General features: G+C 40.6%; 1 protein-coding gene across 1 annotated transcript in view; it reads right to left on the reverse strand.

The window, feature by feature from the left end:
* The window catches only part of CDH13 (cadherin 13), a 967,094-nt gene that overhangs the window by 601,024 nt on the left and 348,346 nt on the right, over nt 1–17,724 (reverse strand). The window contains exon 3 of the mRNA XM_039888803.1: nt 11,094–11,302. Within this exon, the coding sequence (XP_039744737.1) occupies nt 11,094–11,302 (209 nt within the window). The remainder of the gene's footprint in view (nt 1–11,093; nt 11,303–17,724) is intronic.

Raw genomic sequence — 17,724 nt, forward strand, 5'->3', positions numbered from 1 at the left:
TATAACCCTCAAATATTCATATTACTCTGTCTCTGAGAGAAGCTCTTTCTCCTTTTAACAGCCTCCCCAATTGGTTATGTTCACCAGTCTTTGGAGACTAGCAACTGCTGAGAGCATTAAGATGCTGTCTTTGTCAGCATTTGAAATTTCTCTGCCTATGTGTAAGTCCACTGATGTGTTAAATTCTGAAATGTTATATAGGGTATTGCTTAAAGTAATTTTTTTTTGAGAATTGATCTTTCTTTGCATTATTGAGAAAGAAGAGCAAGTGTTAACAAAATCTATTTTCTGTTAAAAAAATCATACTTTGATGACTACATACACACAATATTTGCTTTTAAATTGTTGCTACCTCTTGCCTTATTTAAAAAAGATAGAAGCAATTCAGCAAATAAAAATATCAGACCCTGCAGTAGACCCTAGTAGGATATAAGTACTCTTATTGTTGTTGTTGTCATCTTTTTTTAATGTAGTACTGCTGGGGCATATGGATCTGAGCATTTCTACATCTATTAGCAGGAGCCAGAAAAAAGACAAAGTCAACTCTGAGATTACACCTTGGCCAGAGGTTAAAAATGCTTCTTGTTTCCCTATGTGATAACTTGAGACACCACTTGGCTTTGCCTGAACGAGCCATTAAGTTGAGGGTCAAACAGCATCAACAGCGTACCCTAAGAAGAGTTGCCACCTTGGCATTCATCACAAATAAAGCTCAGGCCACAGAGACCTACAGTCCACAGGTGTCTACCCAACACAGGTGGATTAGAGCAGTGGTCCCCAAGTTTTTTGGCACCAGAGACCAGTGCTCCTATGAGGATCTACTGCCTGACCATCTGAAGTGGAGCTCAGGTGGTGATGCTGACACTGGGGAGTGGCTGCAAATACAGATGAAGCTTTGCCCACTTGTTTGCCTCTCACCTCCTGCTGTGTGGCCCAGTTCGTAACAGGTCACAAACCAGTACTGGTCCATGCCCTGGGGGTTGGGGACCCCTGTATTAGAGGATATAATTGGCTGTGGTCATAATGCTCTTCTTTGCTATTTTTTCCTTCAAGTGCTCAGACTTCTGCCTTAAAAGTTTGGTTGAAGATTATATAATGTGTTGGGTGGAGAAGGACTGAATAAATAAATGGTACATCCTCTCCCTGTTCCTTTGCTACCTAATTTTTGAGTATTGAGACCAAAGAATTAAATGGAGACAATCCATGGTCTCTATTAAAGATTGTGCTCTCTTATCATTGGAGCTTTTTTGTTTGTTTGTTTGTTTGTTTAAATCAGAAATTAGAATCAGAAATTCACAATTAGAATGCACTTGTATTGATTTACACAATTATAAAGATAGGTTAGAAGCATATCAGAGTGCCTAGAAAAATGTGCATTTTATCACATTATCTTATTCTATCAAAGATATTAGGTGAAAATTTCTCTCTACTAGTGCTATATTCCTTTTACTTGAAAAACCCCAGCACCAGTGGGAGAGCTAGCTATGGATAGAACACTGGACCTGGGGAATCACTGTGGATTTGAATACTGAGGATGCAACTTGACCTAAGAGGTATCTCTTGACTTCTTTTAGTCTCGGTTTATGATTCATAAAACAGAAATAACACTATCTGCTTCATAAGGTAACGTCTGAAATAAAGAAACTGATGGCCAAGGAGACATTTACATTTGGAAAACTAGTGCTGTTTTCATGAGGTTCTTTCTCCAAAGATTCTATTCAGGAGGAAATTTTTAAAAAGTGTCATGACAACACAGTACTTGTCCACCCACCTGAAATTCTTTAGGAGTTTTGCTCAGCTCTGCATTCATTTTTTATTTCTAATCACTTTTTATTTTCCTATGTCATTTTATAGTCTTTACAGGAGAATAGAAAAGCACTAGTTCCATTGTAAATGTCAGTATTATTACCAAAATAGCATTAACTACATAAAATCAGAAGGTTCAGGCTCAACTCTCAGTTCTGCCACTGTCAATATGATGACATTGGCTAAATTACACAGCCTCTCTGAGCCTGAACTACTTCTGTATCTGCAAAGTAGGAAGCAGGTTACCAGTGGCACAGGTTGGCTATGAGGATCAGAGGAACAGACGTATGTGTGAGAGCATCTAAGACAATGCCCTAACTTGTGGTAGGCACTCAGTGAATGAGTCTTTCCATCTTTCTTTCAAAATATATAAATGTTCTCGTAGGATGCCAGGGTAGCCCTGTCCAGCTGGTAGCCATTTGCTACCTGTGGCTATTAAGCACTTAAAATCCAGCAAATTTACATTGAGATGTGCTATAAGAGTAAAATATACATTTTAAAAATATACACTGAACATGAATTTAAAAATTTAGCATGAAAAATGTAGAAAATTCATTAATAATGTTCCCATTGATTACTTATTGACATGATAATATCTTAGAGAAATGATATATTATAACATGTATTGGGTTTTATATATACATTGGTTTAAATTCATATACATATAGAGAGAGTATCCATTTCTATGAAATTTAACCTAATATGTATATATTGGGTATGTGTAAATGTGCGTATAAGGATAGACATTGGGTATAAATACAGTTAAATAATATATATTATTAAAATTCATTTCATGTTTTTTTTAATGTTACCATAGAAAATTTAAAATTACACATGTCTCATACTTTTCTATTGAATCATACTGCTGCATGACACAAAATCTTGAATTTCCACAAATGAAAAAGAAGCTGCTTTTCATTATCTAGACTTTCTGTGGAATCAGTTATTTTTCTCCAAGCATTTCAATTAAAGTTAATCTTCAGAATATAGTTTTTTTAGATTCTGATCCACAAAATGATCTGTTATCTACTTAAATTAATGAATCAAAGGATGCCTTTTTATCTACATTTGAACAGTATTCTGAAACTAAGAATCATAAACATAACAATTTAGTCATGTGTCAAAATGTAACAGCCCAATACCCTACTCTAGGCCCAATTCTTGGATCTGTACCATAATTTTTGATATACGTATTTTCCTTAATTTGTGTAAGAGTTAAATGGGTACCAATTTTCCTTAATAGTAACTAGGGAGGCTTTTGCTATGAAGAGTGGTACTTTGCAGGTTTTTGAAATTATCACACTTGTTAAACTGATGCACATTAAGTATCTATAGCTTTACATTCTTCATTTATTAATGGCCACATTAAATGCACAAATTGGTTCTCCACTGTGGTGTTTGTAAAACATATTTTATGTGAGTAAGATCAATATCATTGACCAGCTTGACAGACTCCAAGCCACTCCTAGTCAGTGTGATTAGATCTTGAGACAAGGCAATTAATTATATCATAAACTGGCTGCTCTCATTCTCAGGGATGCTTAAACCAAATGGAGTCAAGTCACCTGCATGCAGTGTGACAGGCGCATTGGAGGTTAGATGACGTGGACATCTAATGGAAAAACAAACAGATGGGATTCAAATGGTTGGCTCAAGGTTGAAAAAAATGGAGTTTACCTCAGTAACAAATGTGCAAAAATATTTTTGTCTAGAATATGTAAGATCAGAAAAAAATGGAAAAACATATACAGAGATAACTCACTGAGTATTTCAGTTAAGAACAAATGATGGTTCTCTGTATCTATGAGTCTGTTTCTGTTTTGTTTTGTTTTTTTTTAGACTACACATATAGGTGAAATCATACAGTATTTGTCTTTCTCTGCTTGACAAATTTCACTTAGCATAATACCCTGAAGGTCCATCCATGTTGTCACAATGGCAAGATTTCATTCTTTTTTATTGCTGAGTAATATTCCATTGAATATATATATACCACATCTTCTTTATCCGTTCATTTATCAATACAATTTTTGTGCTAATCTTCTGTTAGCTCTGGATTAGGGACTTTATCTCTATCTATCTATCTATCTATCTATCTATCTATCTATCTATCTATCTATCCATCCATCCATCCATCCATCCATCCATCCATCCATCCATCCATACATACATACATACATACATACATATTTAATTCTGTGTACTCCATTATGGCATCTACGCAAGGTAGAGGTGTTATCACTATTGAACAGATAAGAATACTGAAACTCAAATGAGTTAGGTGACTTTTCAGTGCCGTACAAATGGTAAATACTAAATGTATAATTAGATCCCAATTTGGGTCACTTCAGATCCCCCTTAACATCATCCACAAAAACTCAACTAAATATCTCAGAGCATATGCGCGTGCAATAACAGAGGGGCACCCAGCCGCTGCTTTTGAGCCCCAGCTTACCGTTCCCTAGAAGTACCTCACAAATGGAACCCTGAAATCTTGCAAAGTGGTGGATTTAGAAGTTGTAATCCCCCCAAGGGTCAAGGCACATAATTACCAACAATATTAAAATTGGCTTCTGAGCAATGGATGACATGTTTTATATTTTTATTTTAAACATTAAAAACAAAAACAACTGTTTCTCCCAAGTTGTTCCTTTTTCTGATTGTTCCTTTTATTTTATTTTTTTGGAGCTATTTCTATCCTGATTCTTGAAACTGGATTAGGAGCCAAAATTATGTCTTTTAAATTGCATGTTTATAATAACGATGATCAACCAAGATAAACAAGCCTTAAATTTAGCTTTTTCAGGTTCTGTCATAACTTTCTCTATTCATTTTATTCTTTCAGGGATTTTTAAAGGACAAAAAATGGGAGATATATATATATATATATATATATATATATATATATATATATATATATATATATATATATATATGCATTTAATTTAAGCAACTTGATTAAGAGACCAGTTTCTCTTTACTGAGGACATTATGCATTGATTTCCAGTTAAGAAGTGTAAATTGTTCATAATTAACATTTAAATACTGCCAAGTCTTTTGATGTTTATTAAGTAGGTTCATAGAAATAAAAAATCCTCTCCTGGAAGTCTAGTCAGTGTTTCATATAAAATGGGCACCTGAGGAATGGGAATGGTCATGATTCAAGTTCCTTGTAATCCTGAGTTCTCTACAGGTTGTAGAAGTGATCAAATTTGGTCATTTAGGAAGGGAGAAAGGATTGGGTTGCCTTGATCTGCCTGGTTCATTCACTGAGCATGTCTTATAAGTCTGGCTTTGATGACACAATGATGAGGAATAACCAGCATTTTCATGGCACTTTGGGCTGAGCATTATTTTAAATAGTTTGCATATATTTACTCATTTAATCCTTGCAACATATCTATGAAGTTGATACTATTATGAACCCATTTTACAGCTGAGGGAACTGGAGCAGAGGTGGTAAGGGCATCACCAGGAATCATTTCAAGGTGTCTGGCTCCAAGGCAGTGTTCGTGGCCTCCCTGCATGGGAGCTATGTCTCTGAGTTCAGGAGCTCAGAATTGAGAGAGAACAAGCACAAATAAATCAGACAGCTAAAGTTTAGTGCTATGATGGAAGGAACCAGGAAGTGTTCTATGAGGAGCGTGGAAGACAAAACACCTAACTAGACAAGGAGACAGTAAGAGAGGTGGCCCTGAAAAATGGAAATCGTGGCAGTTCCAGACAAATCAAAGGACTCAGCCATGCCAATTGGTGCTAGCCCTGGGGCAGCTAGGGCCATGGGAGAGGGGACATAATCCAGATGGAGGAGAAGTGAGAATGAACAGGAGGGGGAGTGTGGCCAATTCAAGAAACCACAAGTAACCAGTTTGGTATTGGGGAGGGGGCAAGCCCAGGGTTCAACATAGGGAAAGTTGTGAAAGGAATCACTCAATCCACTCATGCATTTATTCAAAAGACATTTACTGAACACCAAACTATATGCCAGGAACTGTGTTGGGCGCTGAGGATAGAGCAGTGGACGTACCAAAAAGGAAGGAAAAGGGAAAGAGGAAAAAAGGAAGGAAGGAAGAAAGGAAGGAAGGAAGAAAGGAAGGAAGGAAGGAAGGAAGGAAGAAGGAAGGAAGGAAGGAAGGAAGGTAGGAAGGAAGGAAGGAAGGAAGGAAGGAAATAGGAAGGGAATAGGAACAGATTATATTCCTGCCGTCAGGAGCTTAGTCTCATCGGGGAACCAGACTTTAAATACCTAAACAAGGAAGTAAACACATAATTACAGATTGAGAAGTGGCCAGGGAGAACAAAACTGATGTTGGAGTGAGACCAGCAGGGGAAGACACTCGTTTGGAATGGGGGCCAGGGGAAGCTCTCGGAGGAGGTGATGTTTCAGCAGATCAAGTCACTTAAAGATGAAAAGGAATGAGACTTGAAGGAAGGCTGCAGTAACTAGCCAGGCTAGACCATGAAGGACTTTTTCAGACATATAGAAAGACTTCAGAATTTATTCCAAGGGCCAGATGGGTTGATGAGGAAGCAAGGGCCTACTAAGCAGAGGAGTGAAGTGATCAGATTTGCATTTGAGAAATAACCCCAGTTTGGGAGCAGGATGCTAGATTCAAGCTTATACCCTGTGGGCCCCCACAACTCTTCCTTCTGTTACATTGTGCATCTCCTGCTTGGTTCACGAGAACCCAGATGTCTGCATTACAAGTATCTAAATTCTACAGTTGCTCAGAGCCTAGACTCCCACATTTCAAGATAAAGCTAGTAGGTATAGTCTCTGTAGCTACCAAATTGGATTCAAAATTAAATCGTACTAGCTTCCAGATGTTCTTACTTCCCATCTTGACTTCATTGAGTTCTTTAATTGATGTCAGAATTCCTTGCCATAATCTACAGTCACAGAAGCTAAAATTTCTTAACTCAGAAACAAACAAACAGACAAACAGTGGCAGGTTTTTTTGTGGGGAGGGGCAGGTTGATAAATGTTATGAGTCTCATTTACACAGCAGATAAAGACACCTCTACCCAAGAAGTATAAGGAATGAAACAGAGCTTTTCTATGTAACCTTTGAAGCCCTATATACAAGGTAAATAAATAAATAAAACTGAGCAGGTAAATAAATAAATAAAACTGAAACTAAACACCCTGCGTCTTCCTGCTCATCATGGTCAGGCAGTGACGGACAGCAGATTCGATGGAGATAAGCCACAGTTCTGTCCAGACATAGGTGAGTCAAATTCATCATTGCTTTCCACAGGCAAGAAAACCCCACTGTGCTCATGTGGTTAACCCTGCCCTCCTCCATGGCAATTCCTCCTCAACTGTCAAAAGACCAAGACTTAAACTGCTTCTCCGCCCTCTCAGATCTAAGGTGATCTTACACAGTCTAGGCAGGTACTAGCTTCTGGGAAGCTTATTGAAAATGCATAAATAGATGAGCGTCTATAATTCAACCATCAACAATTGGACTTCACTAATTCAGGCTACAGACTTTCCAGGTTAAAGGAGGTTGCAGGTAGCAGATAAAAATAAGAGAGGCCATCCTTTTATTAATGAAGAGCTGGGCTCTGGTTATTGCAGCCGAGCCTTGCTTCACTGGAATTACATTTATTTTAAAGAATACTTCTGTCCAAAATATGCTGATATAAAATTAACCCCTGTGATATCTCTCCATATCTCTCTTGCTTATGCTGGGTGTCCTGCTGCCCTCTCTGAGCACACCTTCTATTCCTTTCTGCTCCCAGTCTCCAGCTTCTGTGTCATGGCCTCAGTGAGGACACTTAGCCCCCAGTTCCTTATCTTTTCTCTAGGGGTTCCAAAATGATACTATTGATGGTACAAGTCATCTGGTATCTGGTGCTGCACCCAATACGACAATTCTATGATGTCAGCTCTGTTCTTATCCCTCTTTCATAGATGAGAATGTTAAGGTTTAGAGAGCTGAATGACTTGTCCAAGGTCACATAATCATAGCTGGTGGAGCAGAAATTTGAACCCGCTTAAATTCTAAACCAAAGTCAAAGCCTTACCCCCAAGCTGTTCTTCCTCCTCATGTTTACCCTGAGATCTTGTTCCATATTCCCAGCTGTCTCCTGGACATCTCTATCAAGATGTCCCCAGGAGCCACCAACTCAACTCATCCAAGCCTGACTAGATGTCTTTCCCAACCACTCCTTCACTGACTGGTCCAATCCATCTCCATTCTCCTAGACTAGACAATCTAGAATCATCAGGATGCTGAATCTTGGCTCTTTCTTCCTTCAAACCATACTTTTCATTTGTTGTTTTTCTCTATGCCTTCTGTAATACTCTAATACTCATGTAATACTCATGCCCTCATCTCTTGACCAGTGGACGGCGGCCACAACTATCCAGGTGACATATCCTTCTGATGAACAAAGTAGCAGGAATGAAAATGGGTGTCAGGACAGAGAAGCCAGAATCTCAGTCTCATTTCTGCCAATTTCAAGCTAGGGGATCTTGGTCAAGTTCTCACATTGGTGGGAAAGGGGTTACATCAGCAGCCCCACAGGGAGGTCGTGAGGGTTAGAACTAATGCATGTGTAAGTGTACATTGAGATGTAAACACTTAAGAGAATCTCACTAAATAATATAGGTTCTCACTCACCTCTTTGTGCCTCGGTTTCCCCATCTGTAAAATGGGGACATTAGGTCCTCATAGGTTACTGGGAAAATTAAATGAGTCATCATTTGTGGTCAGTGAGAACAGCACCTGTCACACAGTGGATACCATGAAAGCATTGGCTGTCATTACCAGCTCAACCTCCCCTGTCCTCTCTTCTTTAAAGGCACAGAGCAGCATTCACCTTTGTCTCCTTGGTTGGTACTTAATCAACATATTCATTTATTTCTCCTTCCCAACTAAGAGCTAAGCTAACTTGCGTATCACAGATTTCCCTCTCTAGCAGTTGGTTTGCTTGGCTGCACACAGTAGGGCCTCAAAAATACCAACTGATTATCTGTGAATGACTGTGCTTTCCTCACAGGGATTCTCTGGCTAACTATTTTGGTTTCCTATCCTATTCTTTTTCTCTTCTCTCTCTCTCTCTCTCTCTCTTCTCTCTTTTTTTTTTGGGGGGGGGACTTTATTATGGACACAAGGTTTGTTTTCAAAACTTGTAAATGACTGGAGTGGGGAGATGGATGTCCTATTCTGCTGGAGTCGGGCAAACTGAATGACACAGCAGTCTCCACTGCTGTATAAGAAGCAAACAATTGCAGCCAGGCTTTGTCATTAATGTTCTCAGACAGCAGCAAATGACAAATGACTGGGGCTCTGAGGGCCTTTGCATCAAGAAGGGTGTCTTTCTGGGACTCAAGACCAGCTCTTCAAAGCTGAGTCTCTTGGTTTTGAACCCTAGTCTCTCAGCCTGTCAAGGTGGCATTTGTCCTGGGAAGTGCCCAGAATCTTTTCTGCTCTGCTTTAAGCTAAACCTTACTACATTATCTTTTATGGATTTAAAGATAAGCCACCAATCACGATGAACAATATTCATCTAAATACATCCCATCCCACATGCAAACCTCCTTATGTGACTCTCCGTACCATTCACTTGTTCACAAGAAGCACTTTGTGCTGCACATCCAGGCAATTTGGTTGCTCTAGAGAGTTGCCAAGTCATTTATATCCCAAGTTAGTGAGTGAACTTGCTGTGAAAATGACCAAGGCTAGGTAAGAGAAAAGCTTGCATTTGTGGTGCCAGTGGGTTTCCACATTGGTATGTATTCACCAAGACCCCACTTTTTTTTTAAAAAAAAAATGTTAGTGGCACCCTGGGTTCATTTTTAGCTTTCTATCAACCCTTAACTCACAGATTCACAGAAGTAAAAGAGAATTACAGTTTGTCTGGTCCAGGAATGGCAAATAGAATTCATCCCATTTAGAAATATCTCTAAATGATCAATGGTTGGTAGCTTCTAGAAGCACTGCATTGGGAAACATACTCAGGTCAAGCCATTGGTGATTACTGATAGTTGCCATGGGTGTGGTGACAGAGTAGGGCAATACACAGGCTACTTATTTGCCATCCTAGACTATTTGACCCCTCTAGTCTGCAGATAAATAAGTTATATGATTCTTTCAAGATGATACAGATAGCATTGACAGATAAGCAACACTCACATTGCCAGTTGTACTGTCTCTGCTCCCTAGCTGTGGAATCTGTTTAATCCTCCACCCATACTCCATCACTGAACACAATTAGAAGATAAATCAGGATTATGGGGGAATGTGGCAGTGAGAATCACAGGCTTTGAAAAATTGAGTAAGACCAGGTCAGCAGATAGCAGAAAAAGCTAACCGTACCAAGCTGAGGTCATGCCGTTATTATTGTTATTATTGTGCGAGGGTCTTGCTGTGTGTCTTCCCTTTTTATAATCAAGAGTCTCTGAGCTCCTGGTGAAAGAGAAATGGATGAGTCCATTGTAGCAAAACATCTCTGGATGACATAGTCAGGAAGACTGAAGGGCAGTTTGTGGTACTCTTAAAGTGTGTGCGTATGTTTGCAAGTGCAAGATCGGCATACATGTGCATCTGGAAAAGAATGGACACCAGTGCATGGCAAAAGAACAGTGCCATATGCAATGGTTGCCTTGCTATACAACTCTAGCAGGCCACTGTGTTTTTTGTCTGCCCAACATCTATTTTGCTTCCTTGGATAACATGATCCTAATTTACTTTAAGTTCCCCTCTTTCGCTCTCAGTTCCTTTGTTTTAGGTGGGGTTGACTTCACTCTGCTTCAGGACAAGGCACGTGACCCAGACTTAGCCGAATGGAGCATTACAACCCAATGGACATGGTGCAGGGATGGATGCATGATCTAATGAGAACCAATGAAATTTGATTTCAAGAGTTTGTTGGCAGTATCAGGAGGAGATGGTATCTCAGGTGACTTCAGACTGGGGGAATGAAGTGGAACTACCAAGACCTCTGCAATAGGAAGCAGAGAGATATGTGACTGTCTAAGACTGAAGCCAATAGAAGGAAAATAGAAGCACAGGATGGACACAGATCAAAGCTGATGTCATCATTTGGGCATCAACACATAGCCATGCCTGAAGGCAAAGCCATCTCAGAAATATTTTAGTTACATGAACCAATAATTCCCATCCCCATAGCCTCCCACCATTTTTTGAGTTGGGTTTCTGTCATCTGTAACAACAAAAGAATCTTGGACAATGATAAACCAAAGTTCCATTTTCCACATAAGACATAGACTCCAGTGTTCCCCCTCAGACCCAACTTATCCCAATTAGCTGTGTTACCTGCAAGGGGCCCTGGATGTCTTTCCCCCCGACAATCACGAGTTCTGCCATGTCGTCCACATGGGGTGTTCGGGCGTGGATGAACAGAGTCTTGCCCACCGCAGTTATGTTTCTCAGGGCGACTAAACCACCTTCATTGTTCACCCTGAAGTATGGGCTTGAGACTTCATAGTGCAGCTTGTCATTTCCCTTACAATCACTGAAGTTCACTGATGAAAACAAAACCAAACAAACAAAAACAGAAAGAGTGTGAGGAAGTTGGGCATATATTTTTGACCAATCAATGTGGATTATCACTCCTCATCCCAGATCCACAAATGCTTCCCCTTAACCCATAGCACCCCCTGTACTCCTGTGACTTTGATCATGCTAAAGGACTTCACTCCATCAAGCCCTGTCCTTGATAACCTCCCATGTCCCAGGCAGGTGCTAAGCAATGAGGATGCAGAGAAACAGGACCATACTCGTGCCCTTGAGTGTAGTGGGTGAAGTGAACAGTCATATATGACACAGTGATTTTTAGGGATGTGATCTAATCCTGTAGGTATGAGGTAATGTGGCAGAACTAGATGGCTCAGGAGACTTGAGGGACAGCTTCATGGACATAATGTTTGAGCTGGGTCTTGAAGATGTGTGGGAGATTAGAAGGCCCCCGGGAAGGTGGAGGGCATTCTTGGTTATTCAAAGGCATGGGAGTGGTAGTGAAATAACAAAACAAACTCAGAAAGAGAACTAACTTGGTGCACTTAGATCAGAGGCAAATTGAAATAGGACAAAGACATGGGGATGACAAGGGAAAGACTGGAGATGAAGCTGAAAATGTCCTTTGGAGACAAATTGGGAAACACCACTAAGTTAGGCTGCTGCCCAGTAGCCTTGAACTATTTTTAGTGTTGAGAGGGTCAGGTCAGCTGTGTGTTCTGGTTCCAGTGTAGAACAATGCTTCCCACAGGTTACATGCATCAGGATCACACGGGAGCTTTTTAAAAATCCTGAGGACCCAATCCAAAGATTCTAATTTAGTAACTCTGGGTTCTAGAGAGTGGTTTGGAGAAGGGAAGAAGAGAGGCCAGGAAAACCAGTTAGTTCAGTGTTCTACCAATGATGTCTGGCCTAGATCAAGGCAGTAGCTAGATAGATGTGAGCATAAATCTCTATAGTTGAATGGCCAAGTTACATGTAAGAAGGAATAGGGAAAAGCAGCTGTCCTGGAGGAACCACATGGAGTGTAGGGGCATTGCCACAAGGAGCAGTTGTGACAGCCCATCACCCTCCCTTCTGTGGTGTGTCTGTACCTGGTACACATATTACCAAAGGCACCACAGTCCATCGTCTGTGCACACGTCTACCTGACTGCCTTCCTCAGTAGACTTCCAGGACCCTTGAGGTTAAGCATAGAATTGTACTACTTGCATTCTCCTTCCCCCTACTTTTGTTTTCTTAGCTCTCTGCAGAACGGATTTGTTAGTAAACCTTAATTGAATCAGAGAATAGATATAGAAAAGTACATAAATCAGAATGCACAACTCGATGAATTTTTACAAAGAGGGCACACTTATGTACCCAGTGGCCAGACGTAGACACAAAATATTACCAGTTCCTCTCTTCCTCTCCCTTCCTGAGTAAAATCCCTACATTCCTCTCCAGAGGCTGTACTATCCTAACTTCTAATACCATAGATTAGTTTGACCTGTATTTGCACTTCATTCAAATGGAATAATAGAGTGTGCTGTTTTGTGTCTGGCTTCTTTCACTCAACATTATGTTTGTAAAATTTGTTTATGTGACTGCGAGGCATAGCTGTTTATTATCCTAATCGCTACAAGGTATGCCAGTGTGTGGCTATGCTGAGTTTATTTATCCATTTTACTGTTGATGGGCATCTGGGCTATTCCTAGTTTGAGTCTCTCAAAATATTGCTACTAGGAAGTTTCTTATGTGCCTTTTGAGACATCTACATAGGTCCGAGTTAAAGTCATATAAATTTCTGATGAACCAAGCTGATCTTTCTTTTCTGGGAAGATAATTTTTATGGTAGTAATAATCATATTAGCTGATAATAATAATGGCTAACACCAACTGAACACTTTCAACATGCCAGGCTCAGTGTTAAGCAGTTCACATACCTTATCTTATTTAATCTTTACAACAATGAATGAGGCACGATTCTGATCTCTTCCTCCCACAGTTTATAGATCAGGTAACTGAAGCTTGGAGAAGGTAAAGGAGGTGCCCAACACATGCGGTATGCAAACAATAAAACCAAAAGTTGATCTTGGGTCCCTTTGCTTTTCACCACTACAGGATCTCAATATAGACAATTCCCCACGTAGAATACATCCCTCCTGAAATCCCATCAGAACATGAATATAATGATGTGAGTACCCATTTCAGTCTTGCTCCCAAGTTCCCACCTAGCCCTGAAGTACATTGCATGGTGTCACTTCAAAGTCCCACTGCATTAGGGCTCCAGAGCTGTCCTTGGCTGCCAAGTCAGCTTTAGGGTCATCTTTGTATAGACACACAAGTTGACTCTTGGGAGTCTGCAGTTCTCAACACTTGATCAGTTCCTCTGACATGACTGATTTCAGTTTTTGAAAGTGAACTATGAAGGAGAGACATGAAAGATGCTTTCATTGTCATCATCAATTAGCATTCATCAGCTAGAGACACACTACTCAAACGACAGGGCCTGCTTGTTGCCTGAATTGCCAACAAGTTGATTCAGGACCTGGCCCCTGGACAGGGTAAAAGAAGGCAATCTCAGCTGAGGTGGGATGGGGGCACATGAAAGCATACAAAAGTCTGTAGGGATTCTAGTTTCCTAGCTAATTCCTTTTCTTCCCTCCCTCCCTCCCTCCCTTCCTTCCTTCCTTCCTTCCTCCCTCTCCCTCCCTCCCTCTCTTCCTCCCTCCCTTCCTTTTCTTTTCTTCCATCTATTGTTCCTCTCCTCTTTCTTTTCTTCCCCAAATATTTACTGCGAGCCTACATTAGCTAGATGCTTGGGTTACAGACATTAATTTAAAACCTTTATAAGTAGTAAGGAACCTATTCCAGAAAGAGGATCATAACATGTGCAAAGGTCCTGTGGCATTCAGGGAACTGGCAATAAGCCAGTGAAGTGGGAGCAGAGACCAAGGGAGAAAACAAGGAAGAGAGCATGGAGATAAGCTGGGCCTAGACAATGAGGGATCTGGAAGACCATATAAAGACTTATTCCTTGAAGAAAGGTTGGATTCTTCCACTGCAACTACGAAATTGACTTGCCTCCATCTGAGTCTCATACAACTATGGATCCCTATTGCAAAATGATGCCAGCACTCAAGGTCCTCCATGTCTGGACTGTTCATTGGCCTCCCCTCTGGCCTCTTTCTTCATTCTATACCTCACACATGCCCATACCTGTGCTTCCATACACCTACTGTTCTGCCCCATCCCTTTGCTCATATTGCTCCCTCTGTGCAGAAGGTGCTTCCCACCTCCTTCACCCTGTTAAGTGTTAGTCATTCTTTAAGATTCAGCTCAGGCAACTTTTCCACACACCCTCTTTGTGGTCTCAGAGTTTCCTGCACATAGGGCCTTCTGCATCATGTTACATCAATATATCTGCTTGGCGTATCTATTTTTCCCACTAGAATCAAAAGCAGAAATTATATCTTGTTCTTTTATTCATCTCTACATCTCCAGCAACAAACAGAATGCTTTTCCACACAGGAGGTTGTCAATAATAATTCCACTTAACTAAAATACTCCCCAGGGCTAAAATGATGCTCTAGTGGTGATGGATCGGGGTCCCCATTCCATTGCGGGAGCAGGAGAAACTACAGGCGAGGCTAGAATTTAGAATTAAGGCCCCTAGTCACCTCTTATCTTAGTTGAGCCCAGCAACGGAAACAAGTAGGAAAGGAAGGACTTAACAACCATGGTCTCCTCTTAGTTCCCCAGGTCCTGAGTGCATCCATTCAGGATAGCACTTAGCCTCCCATACTTAGCTTTGGCCAAGCTCTTAGGAAAGCCAGAGGTGGTGGTTTACCTTTCTTCACGACCCCAATAATGCTTCACATAGCCCTGAAGCATAGTTAGGATCCATGTGTGCATGTTGAGTGAACGAATATTTTGAAAAATAATAGTAACAATGTCTACCACCTACTGAGTGGTGTCTGAGTGCCAGTCTCTGTGCCAAGGACTGTATACATTCAGCCTTTCCTTTTAACCTCATGGAAATTCTAACCTACAGCAGCATTTCCCTACTTTTTTTATCCACACTCCCCCATCCATGTCTTTTTAGGTATTTTTGCCTAATTGCCACAACTCTCATGAAATTTTAATGTCACAGGTATACTGCATATCTGTATGTATATCTGTACTTTACACACACACACACAGAAGTACAATTTTTGGCCTTTTCCCCAAGAATCCATGTTACTACTTTGGGGGCAATATAGCCCCACTAAAATACACAATCTATAAACATCATTCCCATTTTACAGGAGAAGAAACTGAGCCTTGGAGATATTGACTAACTTGCTTAAAATCACACATCCTGAAAAGGCAAGAACATGTCGCCAGTCTGATCTATCTCTGCAGTTCAAGTTCTTGGCACATCGATTTCCCAGGAATGAATAAATGAGAGGGAAAAGGGTAAGGTTCCCCCATCCTGACCCCCTCATCTTCTCACTAATCTTTCTGGAGTCATCAGAGGTACCAGGTGAGGCTACATTGAGAGACCAAACCTATGTTCAGAACCTGGCACATCATATGCACCCAATATAGTCTAGCTCTTTTCCCAAATTGCTGTATCAGAGAGCTAAGGGTTGCATAATTAGGTCTTTTTTTAAAAAAATTTACTCCTTTTGCTAATTCAGGAACAGGTCCCTAACCCCCAGGCCTCGGACTGGTACCTGTCCATGGCCTGTTAGGAACCAGGCCACAAAGCAGGAGGTGAGAGGCAGGCAAGTGAGCAGTTTCATCTGTATTAGTAGCCGCCCCCAGTGCTAGCATCACCGCCTCAACTCTACCTCAGATCATCAGGCATTAGATTCTCATAGGAAGACCAGTCCCTTGTGCCAAAAAAGTTGTGGTTCTTTATCAAGGCTATGAGAATCACCTGGAGAACAAAAAAACAAAACAAAACAAAACAAAGCAGATATACCCAGATATACCCTCCCCAATCCTCAACCAAGATTCTGATATCCTGAGCTGGGCCAGGGTCCTGGCACCAGCATCTTTTTTAAAGCTTCTCAGATGAATTTAATGCAAGCAGGGATTTCAGACAATGGATTGCTAGTTGGGATGGCAGGTATCCACATTTCCCAGCTTTCATTGGCACATAGGGGAGGTTGGAGAACAAGCATGCCAGACACTGCTATCCCAGTGCTTTAAGAAAGGGTGGTTTTAATGGTAGGTTTCTAAGCTCTTTTCCGATCTTGGCTCATGTGTAGCAGCCCTGTGACCTTGGGTAAATCACCCATCTTCTTTACACCTCAATGTCTTCATCTGTTCAGTGAGATCAATAATAGTTCCTCCCTCAGAGGTGCCATCATTCTATGGTATTAAGATAATATGTACCTACATGCACAAAGCACTTAGGACAGACCTTGGTACTCCATGAATAAAAATCATTATCATTGTGATTCTTGTGATTCTGGGAATTAGGGAAGCTACTTTTTCCTTTTCCTGTACAGCTTCCTTCTTCCAGATGGTTTTCCACCTGCCTTCTGGGTCCTTCCACCTCTTTCTAGTCAGGTACCCGTGCTCTAGCCTGCTGGCTGTGTGCGGTTACCATGGTGATGGTTACTATAGGCATCTCTGCTGAGGCTAAAGGAGTGAGGGAGATGATACTGACCCAGTCTTGCCCATTTTTGAATCCTCACACTTGCCTTGGCAAAGCTCTACCTATCTCACATGAGCGGTTGTGAAGGAAAAATGCCATTAAAGAGGTGAAATTATAGCGTTCTGCCTATAGCAGATTCAACAAAGTTTTGCTAAATACTCTTCAAGTGGATTATTTGTAAAGATAACTTCTTATAAATCTAAGGTATTATTTTTCCTGAAAGCACTGTGCCAAGAGAGCTTTACATTCATGACTGCAGTGAGTCTTCATGTATCATGTATCGGTTGAGGAAGGCACTTTTTTTCCTCTCTGGAAACTGAGACTCAGTGAGGCTAAATGAGGTGAAGGCCACACAGTTAGTCTATGCCAGTTTGTCTAGGTGAATGTATTCCTTCCTTCAATCACTCAGCTTCTAGCCAAACAATTTTGCCATACTTCCAAGCTATTATTCACTTAATATTTTTCTTTTAATTGACTCATGTTATTTATTTATAAAATTATTTAAAGATAATCTTTATAAATACATACTGAAAGTGCCAGATGTAATTTTTCTAATAACATTAAATAAATCTAAGGAGTCGAAGAAAAACATATATTTGTCGTTGTATGCACTAAATAACCCTCACAGTGATGTGCCTTCCAGAAATGCTGGCCTGGGCTACGTTCCTCTCTGCTCACACTTCATTTAGACAATTTCATGTCTGGCTCCACCATCTCAAGTTTATAATATAGGAGGGCTCTCATATAATCTAGGAGGGTTTCTGACATTTGAAATGATATATTTAACGTAAATAATAC

This window comes from Pteropus medius, unplaced genomic scaffold, assembly GCF_902729225.1.
Source record: "Pteropus medius unplaced genomic scaffold, Ma_sr-lr_union100, whole genome shotgun sequence".
In the NCBI taxonomy this organism is placed as follows: Eukaryota; Metazoa; Chordata; class Mammalia; order Chiroptera; family Pteropodidae; genus Pteropus; species Pteropus medius.